The sequence below is a fragment of the Colletotrichum costaricense genome (genome assembly GCF_030867565.1).
Source record: "Colletotrichum costaricense strain IMI 309622 chromosome Unknown Scaffold_1.1, whole genome shotgun sequence".
Taxonomy (NCBI): domain Eukaryota; kingdom Fungi; phylum Ascomycota; class Sordariomycetes; order Glomerellales; family Glomerellaceae; genus Colletotrichum; species Colletotrichum costaricense.
Genome location: NW_026848230.1, coordinates 4,770,449 through 4,784,748, shown reverse-complemented (window position 1 = coordinate 4,784,748; position 14,300 = coordinate 4,770,449). Strand labels below are relative to the sequence as shown.

Genomic DNA, 14,300 nt, shown 5'->3' with positions numbered 1-14,300 from the left:
TTTATAATTTAATAAAATATTATAAATATTAATTTCTACTTTATATTAATATTACGAAAGAAATATTTTAAATTACTTAAATAAGTAATAAGAATAAAGTTAAAAAAAAAATATAAAAATATTTTAAAAGCTTTTTTTTTGCTAGCTCATTTCCTATTCCTATTTTCGTTAATTAAGCGCTATTTTTGCCTCTATTACCCTATTTAAGTAATCTTATTTTATAATAAACTCCCGCTCTTTATGGGCTTAGTTTATTAAAAACTCGCGCTCTTTACGTTCTTATTTAAACTTAAACTCTTATTCTTTTCGTTCTTTATCCTCTTAGATCTTATTAATCCTTAATTATTATTCTTTAAACGTAAGATAATTTACGCTTATTTACGTTTATAATTAGGTAGCTTATTTTTATAAACTGCTATAAGGTACTAGGGAACTCGGGGGGTTTTGACTTCTATTTAATAAAAAAAGTACTTTAGAAAATAAAATACTTACTCCGCGTTAAGACTAAGTATTATCAAAATTATTATAATTATTAAAACTAAAGCTACTAAAGTTCTTACTTTAAAAACTACTCTATTAATTAGTAACTAAATCCTTACGAGTTCTTCGTTAGGTACGAAATAATTCTCTAGTATTAATTTATAAACTCTTAGCCCGATCTCTTACTTTTCTTTTTAATTTAATAATTAATAAGTATCTATTAAAGCGCATTTTAAATATATTCTAACGTTATATTAAATACTAAAAATGGCCTATAATATTAGTATTTTGATATAAAGTTATAATATACTTATAACGCGTTACGAAATCCTGCGATATTAAATTCTAATCTTAGTTACGAGTACTATTAAAGTTAGTTAATACTTATAATAATTAATTATTAATACGTACTTATTAATTATAATAAGTAGAGGGAGATACCGGCTAGTTTAAATATATAAAACTAAGTAAAGGATCTTAACTATGTTTATACTATTGGGTATTAGAAGCTAGTTTTCTAAAGAAACCTTAGTTATTTTATTATAAAACCCGGTTATAATATATAGTTCTTGTTTATGCTTTACTTAGTTAGTATATTATAGAAAGTTTTTTATAAAATAATAAGTTATTATTAATCGGGCGAGGTATTAACGAGAAATATTTTAAAAATATTTTAGAAACGTTTTCCCCTTTTAAAATATTTTTAAAATATTTCTATTATAAGCTATATATAGTAAGATATAATACTTATAATAAATTATATCGCATAGCTCGTTATAGTTAGGCACTATTTAATATTTTAAGAGAGATATTAATATATTATAAGTAGAGTTTATACTACGAGAATAATTTTTGCCTAAGAGTTTTTTGACACTTTTTTTAAAATATACGTAATATAGGTATATATAGTTTTAGACTTACGTAAGCTATATTTACTAAGGGTTAAACTTTTTAATAAGGTATTTACCTAAGCTTTTAATTACTATATTTACTTAGTTTAAAGTAACTTTAAAAAGGCCGGTTCTATAGACGTATTTCTATTAAACTTAAACTTAATACTTTCGCTCTAAGATATTAAATATAGCTTAAAATATATAATAGTATATATCTATAGTTTCGGTATTTATATAGACCCGTATAAGAGGCAGAGCTTTATAAATAATATATTAATAATTTTAAAACAAAGGTTAAGAAATATTTCGGAAACATTTCCAAAGTTATAATATACCTTTTTTGCTATTCTAACTATACTAGCCCTAGATAATTTCTTACTAACCTGTACCCTTTATATATTTATAGTTTATATTAACTATAAATAACTTCATATTATTAAACTTCTATTATTCCGCTTATTCTTAAAAAAAGTAAATAACTATATAGTTAGTATTAGATTAGTACGTATACTAAATATACTATATACCCATTATAATATTAAAATAGCTATTTTTTTATATTTATAAAAAAACTTATGCATATTCGCTTATTTACTTCTCTTTGCTACTATAATATAAAAGCTAAGGTTTAACTTCCCCTAGGAAACAAAAGAATCTATTATTTACGGATAATATATTATAAAAAGTCTATCTTTATAAAGCTTTAATAAATATCTATAATTATTCGCCCCTTATTCTTAGCTAGGAATTCTTAGAATTAAGGAGATTGAAGAAATACGTTTAGACTTGTACTTAGTTTATTAATTCTCTAGAGAACTTAAAAAATACTTTAAATAATAGTTTTTAGAGTTTTATTTAGTAGTAGTAGAGGATAGTTATGTTTACCATAAGACGTTAAGATAATAAATAGTATTATCTTAATATCCTTTAAAATAAAATATCGATATTTAACAGAATACTTTATTACTTTAAGTTTAGGTAGTAGTCTAAAATGAGTTTCATCTAATTAGTAATAACTTAGCCTTATCCTTTAATAAAATATCTAATAAACTTACTACAAATAGGACGTTTTCGATAATTTAATATAAATATATAGTATTCTTAACCCCTTTCCTCTATAAATTGCGCATCCGTTTTATTCATAGCTACTTTAACATATTATATATAATATTTCTAATCTAATAAAATTAAATAAAAGTAGTAATTTATAAGTCTTTGCGAAGGATACGAATTTCGGCATAACAAGATCCATTACTAAAGACTAACAAGCTCCTATTAAATCTTTTATAAGTTATTTATATTATCTTATTAAGTAATCTTATACTTATACTATATTATGTCTTCTTTAGTTTAAAGAAGCATATTACATTCTATTCTTAATATATAACACCTTTCTTAAATCTAGCGTATGTAGTATAAATAGTACTTTATCTAAAAAAAGAAAGATTAGAAATATTCTTAAAACGTTTTTAAAATATTTCTAAAAATTTTTTTAAATAACCGGACTTACCTAATAATCTTTTTTATAATATTAAATATCTTAACTCTATCTCGTAGTATATTATACTTCTTAACGAGGTCCTTTAAAATAATTATATAATAAAAGTTATTATAGGGTATATATAGACAGGCTTTGCTACCTTAGTAAGTATAATAGTATCGCGTTATAGGTATATCTCCTAGAATAATACTAATTATTAGAAAACTAGTAATACCTCGTCAGGTATTATATTAAATCTACTATTTTTTAATAATTCCTAATATTAAGAAATAGAAAGTTAAATATACTATATTCTATAGCCGCTCGATTTCTTTTATAAATAAGGCTTTAGTTAAAATAATAAGCGCAACTCTATTATTAGTAATTAGAAGAAACTTAAGTATACTAGCCGCATATTAAAGCTATTATACTATAATAATACTTCGGTTATTTTAAGTTTTAGTACGGATATTTAAGCTATTAGAAATAATAATATAATTATTAGAATTATTATCTATAACCTAGGTATAATATTAATATTTAATATAGAGGTTTAATATATATAATACTTACTCGTTTAATCAACTTTTTATAAATAAGAGCTCGATATTTATAGAGATTAGGATATAAAGTAAATATACTATCGTAATCTAAATTTTCTTAGACATTTTATAACAGATTTAATTCGCTTTACTAAAGTGAGGGTATTAAAATAATATCATTATTATATATAATAAATAAGTTTTACGGAAATAATTCCATAGAGTCGGTTATAATAAGCAAATTTTAGCATAATCAAAAAGAAATATAATTAAAAAACATTTCTAAAACAATTTAGCAAAGCGTAAAATAGTATATTCCCTTATTATATAAAACTCGTAATATTCAAACTAGTAGTAAAGCGATTATATAGTGAAATATTTCTAGCCCCTAATTAGCTAAAAATTTACCTAGGGATCTACTAATAACTGAGCACCTACCACTATATACGGGACTCCTACCTTAACTAGGGGGGGTTATTATCAGTTTATCGAATCACTCCTTAACTCATCTACACTGCAGGAGAGAGTGAGAAAAAAAAAACCGAGCCAGTCCGTTTCAACATCATTCGCCCCTTCCCATATGAAAGGAACCCACCTGGGCTCACACACCGCAGACACCCGAACAGAGACCAGTAGCCGCCAGTTCCCCAGCGACAGGACCCCCTGTTCCATCCATTAGCTCACTTCACTGCCCTGCACACGCACCTGCACAAAAAAGCAACCCACCACAGCCACACCTCAGAGCCCAAAGCCCAAAAAAGCACCACCATTTTTTGTTACGGGGGCGCTTTCCAAACGCACACAATAAAGCCCACCGCCCACTTTCGCACTTCCTCTCGAACATCTCGCTCTCTCTCCCCCCTTCCAACCAACCCACCCCCCCTTCACACATCCTACCTATACCGCTGAGAACCGGAATTCTCACGAGTAGTCAAGATGCCCAAGAATAAGGGAAAAGTAAGTTGTCACGCCCCCCAGTTCCATGTCCCCAAGTACCCAAGGCGAAGGAGGAAGAGACGAAAAGAAAAAAAAAGACAAGTTCCTTCTCAGCGACAAAACCACCCCTCCCCCTGCTTAGTCGCGCGCCCCGCCAACAACCCCGCCCCCTCCTTGCCATTGCTCGACACATACACACGACGCACATTGGCGATGATGATGATGGCGTTGACGATGCCACTGGCGATGGAGGTGGAAGCAAACGGTTGATCATGAAGACTAACAACCAAAACAGGGAGGAAAGAACCGCAGACGTGGAAAGAACGAGTCTGACCACGAGAAGCGTGAGCTCACCTTCAAGGAGGATGGCCAAGGTTAGTTCACCACCCATTCCCAACCCGAAAAAAAAAAAAAGAAGAAGAAAAAAACCACAGACGCGTTCCCACCGCCACTTCCCATCGCTACGGAACAAACCAAACCAAACCAAACCAAACCTCCAAAGCGCATCACAGCTAACTTTCCTCCTCTCTCTCCCCCACAGAATACGCCCAAGTCGTAAAGATGCTCGGCAACGGCCGCCTCGAAGCCCAGTGCTTCGACGGCGTCAAGCGCCTCGCCAACATCCGCGGCAAGCTCCGCAAAAAGGTCTGGATCAACCAGGGCGACATCATCCTTCTCTCCCTGCGCGAGTACCAGGACGACAAGGGCGACGTCATCCTCAAGTACACCGCCGACGAGGCCCGCTCCCTCAAGGCCTACGGCGAGCTCCCCGAGTCTGCCAAGATCAACGAGACGGACACCTACGGCGCCGACGGCGACGGCGACTGCAACTTTGAGTTCGACGACGACCGCGACTCGGAGGAGAGCGACGACGAGGGCGCCGCTGGTGGCGCCGGCAAGAAGGAGGTTGACATTGATGACATTTAAACCATGTCATCTCTTGTCTCCCAACACTCGCAACAACATATCAGAGTGTCTAGAACCCCGAAACCTTCCCACTTCTCAAATCATTCGTCTTTCCTCTACCGCTAGATGGAGCGAGGTGGGAACGCTGTCTTCTCTCTCAAACCCCGCGGTCGTTTAATTCTCATATTATCCGCTGTAGGGTTCCGCGACAGTCAAGGTGTCAAGGGTGGTGCGTTGGACGGGCCATGGTGGGAGAGACGTCATGGCTTGTCAAATCATCAGAACGATAGATCTTACCTCTTTACTTGCGCTTGAGTAATTAAATCCAGTTTGGTCCGTGGCTTGCGCCGCTTACCAAATGTTCATCATATCACGCTTGCCAATTGTCTTACTACGTGATATGCCTACAGAACGAGCAGTCTGCGCAACGCGTTTGAATTTTGTTTTAGTTCCAATTTCTTACATGCGGTCAGCGGGCTTGCTTCGAAAGTAAGATTGTCCTTTTTCTACCCAGGTGCCGTTCTCCAGATGCGGATATACTGAGCATCTCCCTGGCACCTTTGGGGTTGACCAACCAAAGAACTGTGATGCTTTTAGACCGTACCCGCCCGCCTGATCCCTAATTGTGCAGCTGTCGCTTTGGATAGCCAAGAATCGAATACGATGTAATACTGCTTCCATCCGCCTAAGAAGCCTAGGCCACAACTTGCGGTACCGGTCCAATGACCCCAAGACTGTCCTTCATACACGTCCCTCGACCCCGAACAGGTCATCGCTTACCAGTCGTCGTTGTCGCTTCTCTCATCATCTAGTGACGTATTAGCATTGGTACAATATCAAGACGTGCTGGCTTTCACTTACCACTTCTGCTAACTTTCTCCTTTCTCTTCTGGAGGGCAGCGGCCAGAGCGTTAGCCATGTCACCACCACCACCACCACCAGGTGCTACACCGGCTGGAGGCAAGCCGCTTCCATGAGGACCACTATCACTACCGCCACCAACTGTGGCACTGCTTCTGTCGCGGATCTGACTGCGGTCCACCTTCTTCAGGGCCCTGATGCCACCAGCTTTCTGGATGTCTCCCAAGACGGCCGAGCGCGAAGAATCCGGTTGAGGAACAGGAACGCCAGAGGAGTACCCAGAGTCTCGGTTGGGCATAGGGGGTGGTGGAGGAGGTCCGCCCAGGCCTCCTGGTGGTGGAGGTGGCGGCGGTGGGGGAGGTGCTCCTGCTCCGGGAGGCGGCGGAGGAGGCGCAGGCGGCGCATTGTTTAACGGAGGCAGAGGAGGTGCCGGAGGGGCATTGGACGACGGCAATGGCGGCGGCGGAGGAGCATTCGATGTTGGGAGAGGTGGCGGCGAGGTGGGCAGAGGCGGCGGCGGAGGAGCACTCGAAGATGGCAACGGTGGTGGAGGAGGAGGCAGGGGCGGACTGCCAAGCGCCGGGGGTGGAGGCACCGGTCGTGAAGACGGGGGTGGTAACGGCGGTGCCTCTGACGCCGGAGCTTTCGGAGGGAGTGGCGGGCCATCCGAACGTGGGGGCGGCGGCGGTGGGACGGGTCCTCGACTCGGAGGTGGCGGGCCCTGCCTGGCCCCGGCAAATGCGGGCGGTACACCAAATTTGTGTCCAGCAGGCCTTTCTTCCTCTTGCATTGGCGTTTTGGGTGGCCGCGGCGGAGGAGGTGGCCCAGGGTTTGCTGGCCCACCACGAATAGCATTGACTGAACCTCCCAAGGCATGTGCGAGTTTGCCGGCATCAGGTAGGGGAGGCGGTACTGCGAATCGACTCCTCGATGCTTCTGGCGCTGGAGGCTCGCTTGGGGGTGTCGGCTCTCTATTGACAGCAGGCGCATCTGCTTTTCCAGATCTCCTAGCAGGCGGGGGTGCAGGTGCCGCGCCGCGCCTAGGTGCGGGCGGGGGCGGAGGTAAACGTGGGCCATCTGAATGACTTCCTCCTGGGGGAGGCGGTGGAGGAGGCGCTCTTCCGTTCCGAAGTTCAAGGCTATTTGTATGTGGTGCTGGCGGAGGAGGGGGAGGAGGAGCATGACTCCGAGCGCCAGCCATTAGTTTCTCTTGCTCCTCCTTCAGGAATTCGACAATGAATTCTTGGTTCTCCTTGATGAACTCATCCGTCAGTCCCTTATCTCGGAGATCTTGGCCGAAATTCTCCCGCCATTGAGGGTCGAAGGCATCAAGAACAGCGAATTCTGAAGATTTATGACCGCCATTCAGAGAAGGCATACGGCCATGTGGCTGGTTCGATCGCGGGGAGTCAGGAGGGGTAGGTGCTGCTGCATGCCGGCCGCCAAAGAGACCTCCAAGTAGACCATGTTTATGTGCGGCAGCCTGGGAGGCTCCTCCGAATGGTGTCGATCTCGTAGCTCTGCTTGCGTTCTTTTCTCTATCGTCCATTTTCTTCTTGAATTGCTTGGCTTCCTTCTCGTCGGTGAAAGAGAGGCCGGCGAGGCATTCTTCAATCTCAAAGCTGTGGAAATAGGTGCGATCTTGATTGTAGCTCCACGTGTCGAAAATCTCCTGGTCCCAGATGACACCGCGGTTTCCAGACTTTGAATATGTCAGCCAAAATTGCACGTGGCGCCGTGGGCGCAGTCACTCACTGAAATGTCCACCATCTTGAGCCAGTACGTATTGCCGACGAGATCGTTTGACAGGACGATGGCGCCCTGAATACCCGTGTTTGTCCATCTCGCGGGGTTGGGGTAAGCAACGTATAGCCTGGCAACGGCTACGGCTTGGATCTTGTTGGTCTGCTTGGGGACGAAGCGCTTGACCGTCTCCTTGTCATCGTCGCTCAAAATTGACGGCATGATGGCGGCGGGAAGACTGGGAGGGGTCGCCGGAGGAGAGAGGGGGGAGGGGATGTTCGGTGGGATCGGTTGGGTGAGGTGTCGTTGTTCGTATGTAGTTGAATCAAGGTGGAATTGGAATTGGGACGAGGTGGAGTGGTTGTATGGGTCGTGTGCTTGCAAGAGCCGCGGCAGCAGAGGCAACAGCCACCTTTGGTCGTGGTGGTTTGGGTTGTACGCGTGTATAGGCGATGGAAAGTGGCGCTTAGGAGTTGGTGATTAGGCTGGGCAAACAGACACCTCCTCTTTCGGGATGGCGCTTCGTAGTATGATCGCTTTCAGTAGTAGGTAAGGTGATACCTGCAAGGACGACAAGGACCCCAAGACAAGTCAACCAAGTGCCGTCGCTTGTCGGTGTTGGAGGCAGCAAGGCAAGGTACACTGTATGGTACACAGCAGGTAAGGTATAGCTAGTGTCGGGACGATGCTTCGCTATGCAATGCGGTATGTGAGGCAGCCACTCTGTGTCCAACAAAAAGCAAGCTGCGTGGGAGAGTGATAAGCTTGTGGTCAAAGATGCCAGAGCTTCCGGGTCCGGGGGCGTTTCATGAAATGTGGACTCGCATCACTCAACGGGGGAACCCTGGAATACCATGTAATTGGGCTTGCGGAAAGGCTGAAGGGAGGAGAAGGTTGTGCCGGGTGATGGCGAGGATGAGGTCCGGGTGGTTATATGTGAGATGAAATGGTGTGCGTGCGTGCAGTTTGCGAATGGGATAATCGGCAAACCTGGGACCTGACCTGACTGAATGGCAGACGATTGTTGGACTCATTTTGGGACAGAGTGACCGCCCAAAGACACTGGGCTTACGCAGTACCCAAGGTACCTTACGCAGCCCAGCGGAGGTTGGCGAGTGGGCGCTGGCTGGCCGGGGCTCGTAACCGGCCCTGGGCCACGGCGGGCTGGTGGCTGAGTCGTTCGTTTCAGTGGACTTTGGCTGGGATGTTTCCCTCCTCCGGGCGCTGCTCGGGCGACTGACTACCTGCTCAGGCCCCGGTCTTCGCTGTCGGATTGTCCTTCCCGCGTATTAAACACAGGCACCAGCCACACTGTGTTTGCACCGCCACGTGGAATACAGAGGAAGGCTGTCGTCATTGTGGGACGCGCAACCGCAGCATACGCCGTAAGGTAGCATCGCTGCTTCCCGAAGACACCGGTAGCGGGCATGGGCTGACACGGCGACGGAAGCATGGCGACGATCACCAACAGATTTCCAGAGTGGAATACCTACTCACTCCGATCCGTTCTGACCACACTGCAGGTGAATATACTAGCAAGGCATTGCAAGCAACGTTTCAAATTGTCTACAACAGCGCGATGTTTGATGGCCAAGGGAGCCCAGGCCATACCAAAACTGTCAGGTTATGTAGGATTTGATTCATGAATTCATTGGCAGTATTAATATGACTTTATCCACCGACCAATTCCCTAGCCTCCGTGCTTGTTGATCCGTCTCCATCGCCGTTTCCCATAGTCTACAATGCGTAACTGGTCATACAAGGCCATGCATCACATTTGATGCTGCCTGATCGTCGTGCTGGTTTATTTGTTCAAAGCCTCCGCCTTGGCTCGGCGCTCCTCCTTAGTTCCCTCCTCTTGGGCGTTGAAGTCCTTGGGGACGGCAGGGCCGGGGTGCGCTTGGTGAGCAGCAAACTTGGGGTCGACACCACCCTCCTTGATGGGCTGAGTGCTGAACTCCTTCTCCTTGTCGGAGTTCTAAGTAAGATGTCAGCTTCGCTGCTGTGGGTGAGTATGAGGGAGAGATGCTACTCACGTCACCCTTGGTGATGTTGTTGACGAGTTCCTTAACCTTGTCGGCCATTTTGACTGGTGTTTGAGTACTTGGGTGGTTTAGTTTGAGAGTCTTTGGTACTTTGATGGATCGATAGTGTGATGAATAGTTAAACGGCCAGGCAGCAAGAGCAGGACACTGGGCTACTTATAAACTATCTTTGCTGGTGGCTTACATGTGAGTTGAGGCAGGTCACTGCGGTACGTGGAAGGTTGCGACGGCCGATGACGTCGTCCCGCCCGCAGAGGGGTAGAGGCAGTCACAACCCCGCGAGCAACATCCCCGCTTACCTGGAAGGCCTCCTATGCAAACACCAAAAGACGCATGTCTTTTTGGTTGTGCGATTGGCTCTCTGCGTGTACCGCGCGTAGCCGGGCCCCTTCAGCAGCCATTGATCTTGGCGTGTTTGGATGGGAAGATGCTGGCCAGACTCTCTGCGCGTCACCGGCGAATTACGTGCATATCACGAGGGCCGCTAACGTGCAAGAGGATGGGACCAAAATCTTGACAGAAGACGGCAGGCTTTCAAATGACAAGCACGCCATGCTCCATAACCCCACGGTTGCATCTGCCAGTGATCGTTGCCGAGTCTTGTCGATTCGATGCAGTGTTGGCGCTAAGCCGGATTGCTGTTGAAGATCTCAACATGTCTTGTTTCTGTGACCACGGGGTGATTTTAAGAGCCAACGGGGGATAGGGGTCTGCAAGTGAAATGAAGTAGGTAAAGTGCTAAAACCGAGAGAATCTCTTCATCACCGTTGAGAATTCAAGCAAGATTCTCGAGGCGACTGCTTCGGCGGTGCTCAGCCGTGTCTTTGGCGAGTGACTAGACTAACACCCTTCGCCGGTGCATTCTAAGCTTACATGTTAGCGTTTGCACCATGTCTTCGTCAGTGGTTTCTTGACCGCGGTTGATAATGGCTACTTCTGAGAGAAGCCAGTATAGTGCAGGAATTCCCTATATGACTCCCCTCAAAGAGGATATCGAAGAAGCCAAATTGTACATGGCCAACTGACTTCCTGAAGTTGAACGTCTTGCTTGAAGTTGGATGTCGAGAACGTACAGTGAGAGTCGACGTTCGAACACCGTGATCAGAGGCTTGATGCACTGTGCGAGGAACTGTATAGCAGTGGCCGGGAACTTTAGTGGTGACCTCAGTCCGGATCCAGTCATGATCGATCCAATGTCTTGAGGTAGCCTTCAACCACACTTGGTGCTGCCCACGGCCAGCCACGATGCACCATGTCAAACAACGCTCAGCCGGTCAAGCTCTCTCTTCCCCTTGTAAGTCCACCATCTTAAGTTTGACGTGCTTCATCAAATTGACTCCTGCCAGGAATACCAACAGAGCCTGTTCCAGGAGCTGCGGAATGAAGATGAGCTCGTCGTCCTCGCCCGGGGGCTGGGGCTCATGAGGCTCGTCACAAACCTGCTTCACTCTTATGATGCCGCAGGAAACAACCTGATTATCCTCGTTGGGGCCGAGGATCGCGAAAACAACTGGATTGGAGAGGCGCTGGCCGAGCATGCCGCAATCAGCCAGTCGCCCAACGCGAGGGGGCTCACGGTCGTCAACACCGACTTCACCAGTGTCGGCGCGAGAGAAAAGATGTATACTCGTGGTGGAATCTTTAGCATCACATCGCGAATCCTTGTCGTTGACCTTCTAACGAATTTGCTCGACACTGAGAAAGTCACCGGCCTCATCGTTTTACACGCCGACCGCGTCGTGGCCACGTCGCTTGAGGCCTTCATTCTACGCATCTATCGACAAAAGAACAAGGCTGGCTTTCTCAAAGCATTCGCCGATAATCCCGATCCATTTTCGACCGGCTTCTCGCCATTGACCACCATGATGAGGAACCTCTTTCTGAGAAAGGCGTCATTATGGCCACGCTTCCACGTTACAGTAGCAGAGTCTTTGGAGGGCAAAAAGACGGCAGAGGTGATCGAGTTGAACATCTCAATGAGCGAGCCCATGCGAGACATTCAAAACGCCATCCTGGAGTGTGTGGAAGTCAGCATCCACGAGCTGAAGAAGGGCAACACGGGCCTGGAGATGGAGGATTGGAACCTCGACAGCGCCCTGCACAAGAACTTTGACGTGATCATCAGAAGGCAGCTCGACCCTAACTGGCATAGAGTTAGCTGGAAAACTCGACAGATCGTCAATGACTTGAGCGTCCTTCGAGGCATGCTCTCGTCCGTCCTCTCCCTCGACGCCGTCTCATTCTTGCAACATTTAGATACCATTCATGCGGCACATTCGCCACCTCCGGGGTCGACAAGGCAGAACCAGTCCCCTTGGTTGTTCCTTGACGCAGCGCAGACCATCTTCGAGACAGCGCGGCGTCGAGTCTACTCCGCCAGCGCAAAAGCTGCAACAGCAGACGCCAACATCGATTCACTTCGCCCTGTTCTCGAAGAACAGCCGAAATGGGCTTGGCTGGCGGACGTCTTGACAGAGATTGACAATAGCATGCACTTTGACCCACCGGCCCGCGACGATTCCAACGGTACCATTCTCATCATGTGTGGGGATACAAACACCTGTAGACAGCTTCGAGACTATTTGCAAACTATGTATTTCAAGCCAAAGGTCGAGAAAGATCCGACGAAAGACGATGACGACGAAGACTCGGCATCCGCAGCTTTCATGATGAGGCGGAAGCTGCGTAACTATTTGCGGTGGAAACGGGAGTTCGCCCAGGTCAATGCTACACTATTTTCCGAAAACCAAAAGGCTCTGAATGGCGCCACCGATCGAAACGGTCAGCGGCTTCGGGGCAAGGCACCATCGAACAAGCGCAGACGCATGCGAGGGGGCGGTATGGCGGGAACAGCCCAAGGGCGAGCCGACAACGGCAGCATCCTCCAATTCTTTGAAAAGCCCACGGATGTCGAAGACCTCATGGCCGAGGTGCAAATCACAGAGGAGGAAGCGGACCAAAAGCCAGAGATTGTCATCGACCCTCTGGAGAACATGGAGGACTTTTTCCAACTGTACGAGATGCAGGATCTGGTTGTCATTCACGCATACGACGGGGACCAGGATGAGCACGTCTTGGAGGAGGTGAAGCCCCGGTACATCATAATGTACGAGCCCGACGCCGCCTTCATCCGCCGCGTCGAGGTCTACCGGTCATCTCACAACGACAGAAACGTACGGGTGTACTTCATGTACTACGGCGAGTCGGTCGAGGAGCAGCGGTACCTCTCGAGCGTGCGGCGCGAAAAGGACGCCTTCACGAAGCTCATCAAAGAGCGGGCGTCCATGTCCCTGGTGATGACGGTCGACCCCCACGGCGCCGAAGATCCGCAGGAGGCCTTCCTCCGCACAATCAACACCAGGATCGCCGGCGGCGGCCGTCTCGCCGCCACGGCGCAGCCGCCCCGCGTCGTCGTCGACGTGCGCGAATTCCGCTCCTCGCTGCCGTCGCTCCTGCACGGGCGGTCCATGATCATTGTCCCCTGCATGCTCACGGTCGGCGACTACGTCCTCTCGCCCAACATCTGCGTCGAGCGCAAGTCCATCTCCGATCTCATCTCGTCCTTCAAGGACGGCCGCCTCTACGCGCAGTGCGAGACAATGTTCCAGCACTACAAGAGCGCCATGCTCCTCATCGAGTTTGACCAGAACAAGTCGTTTACGCTGGAGCCCTTTGCCGACCTCTCGGGCAGCCTCAACAGCATCGCGCCGACGAACACCTCGTCGGACCTGCAGTCCAAGCTCGTCCTGCTGACGCTGGCGTTCCCCAAGCTGCGCATCATATGGTCGTCATCGCCGTACCAGACGGCCGAGATTTTTGAGTCGCTCAAGGCGCAGGAGGACGAGCCGGATCCCATCGCTGCGGTGCGCGCCGGGCTCGATAAAGATATGCAGGCCGAGGACCAGGCTTTCAATCTCGAGCCGCAGGAGATGCTGGGCGCCGTGCCGGGGATCAATCCCAAGAACATCATGCGGCTCGTGCTGGCGACGGAGAATTTGAGGGAGGTGGCCAACTTGACGGAGAGGGAGCTTGAGCCGATGATTGGGAGGGAGTCTGGGCGGCAGGTCTATGGATTCTTTAACCGTAATGTTCTGGAAGATTAGATATGTAAAGATCAAAATACGGCGCTCTATTCAATGTCAGCGAATTTCATACCATGTCGAACGATCTTTTGACACGGTGGTGTACTTTTGTCACCCAATGGTACGTGAGAGTTGTTGGCGAAGATAGCTAGCATATAATACCAACCTTCAGTCAATCGCGACAAAAGTAATTATGTGTTTACGATATCACAGTGGCACTCCTTTGTTTGTGGATATCGTGTTATACCATTCAAGCTAAGCTACTGGTATCTGGGTATCGTAAAGAGAAAAGGAAAAAACTCGTGGGTGGGTATGCTGTCAAAGCTGATATC

At 46.4% G+C, this 14,300-nt stretch overlaps 4 protein-coding genes across 4 annotated transcripts; 2 read left to right on the top strand and 2 right to left on the bottom strand.

The window, feature by feature from the left end:
• Nucleotides 1-4,331: 4,331 nt before the first annotated feature.
• CCOS01_01614 (translation initiation factor eIF-1A) lies at nt 4,332-5,258 on the top strand (the record flags this gene model as incomplete). The annotated part of the gene is made up of 3 exons (XM_060449807.1): nt 4,332-4,352; nt 4,627-4,705; nt 4,873-5,258. The coding sequence occupies 3 exons, from the start codon at nt 4,332-4,334 to the stop codon at nt 5,256-5,258; spliced, it is 486 nt and encodes a 161-aa protein (XP_060321245.1).
• A 755-nt stretch (nt 5,259-6,013) lies between these two features.
• CCOS01_01613 (WH1 domain-containing protein) lies at nt 6,014-8,063 on the bottom strand (the record flags this gene model as incomplete). The annotated part of the gene is made up of 3 exons (XM_060449806.1): nt 6,014-6,045; nt 6,099-7,800; nt 7,854-8,063. 3 exons carry the CDS (start codon nt 8,061-8,063, stop codon nt 6,014-6,016), a joined length of 1,944 nt encoding a protein of 647 aa, XP_060321244.1.
• Nucleotides 8,064-9,645: 1,582 nt separating this feature from the next.
• CCOS01_01612 (uncharacterized protein) lies at nt 9,646-9,925 on the bottom strand (the record flags this gene model as incomplete). Its single annotated transcript, XM_060449805.1, has 2 exons — nt 9,646-9,819; nt 9,878-9,925. The coding sequence occupies 2 exons, from the start codon at nt 9,923-9,925 to the stop codon at nt 9,646-9,648; spliced, it is 222 nt and encodes a 73-aa protein (XP_060321243.1).
• A 1,213-nt stretch (nt 9,926-11,138) lies between these two features.
• CCOS01_01611 (DNA repair protein) lies at nt 11,139-13,989 on the top strand (the record flags this gene model as incomplete). Its single annotated transcript, XM_060449804.1, has 2 exons — nt 11,139-11,180; nt 11,233-13,989. The coding sequence occupies 2 exons, from the start codon at nt 11,139-11,141 to the stop codon at nt 13,987-13,989; spliced, it is 2,799 nt and encodes a 932-aa protein (XP_060321242.1).
• Nucleotides 13,990-14,300: the final 311 nt, after the last annotated feature.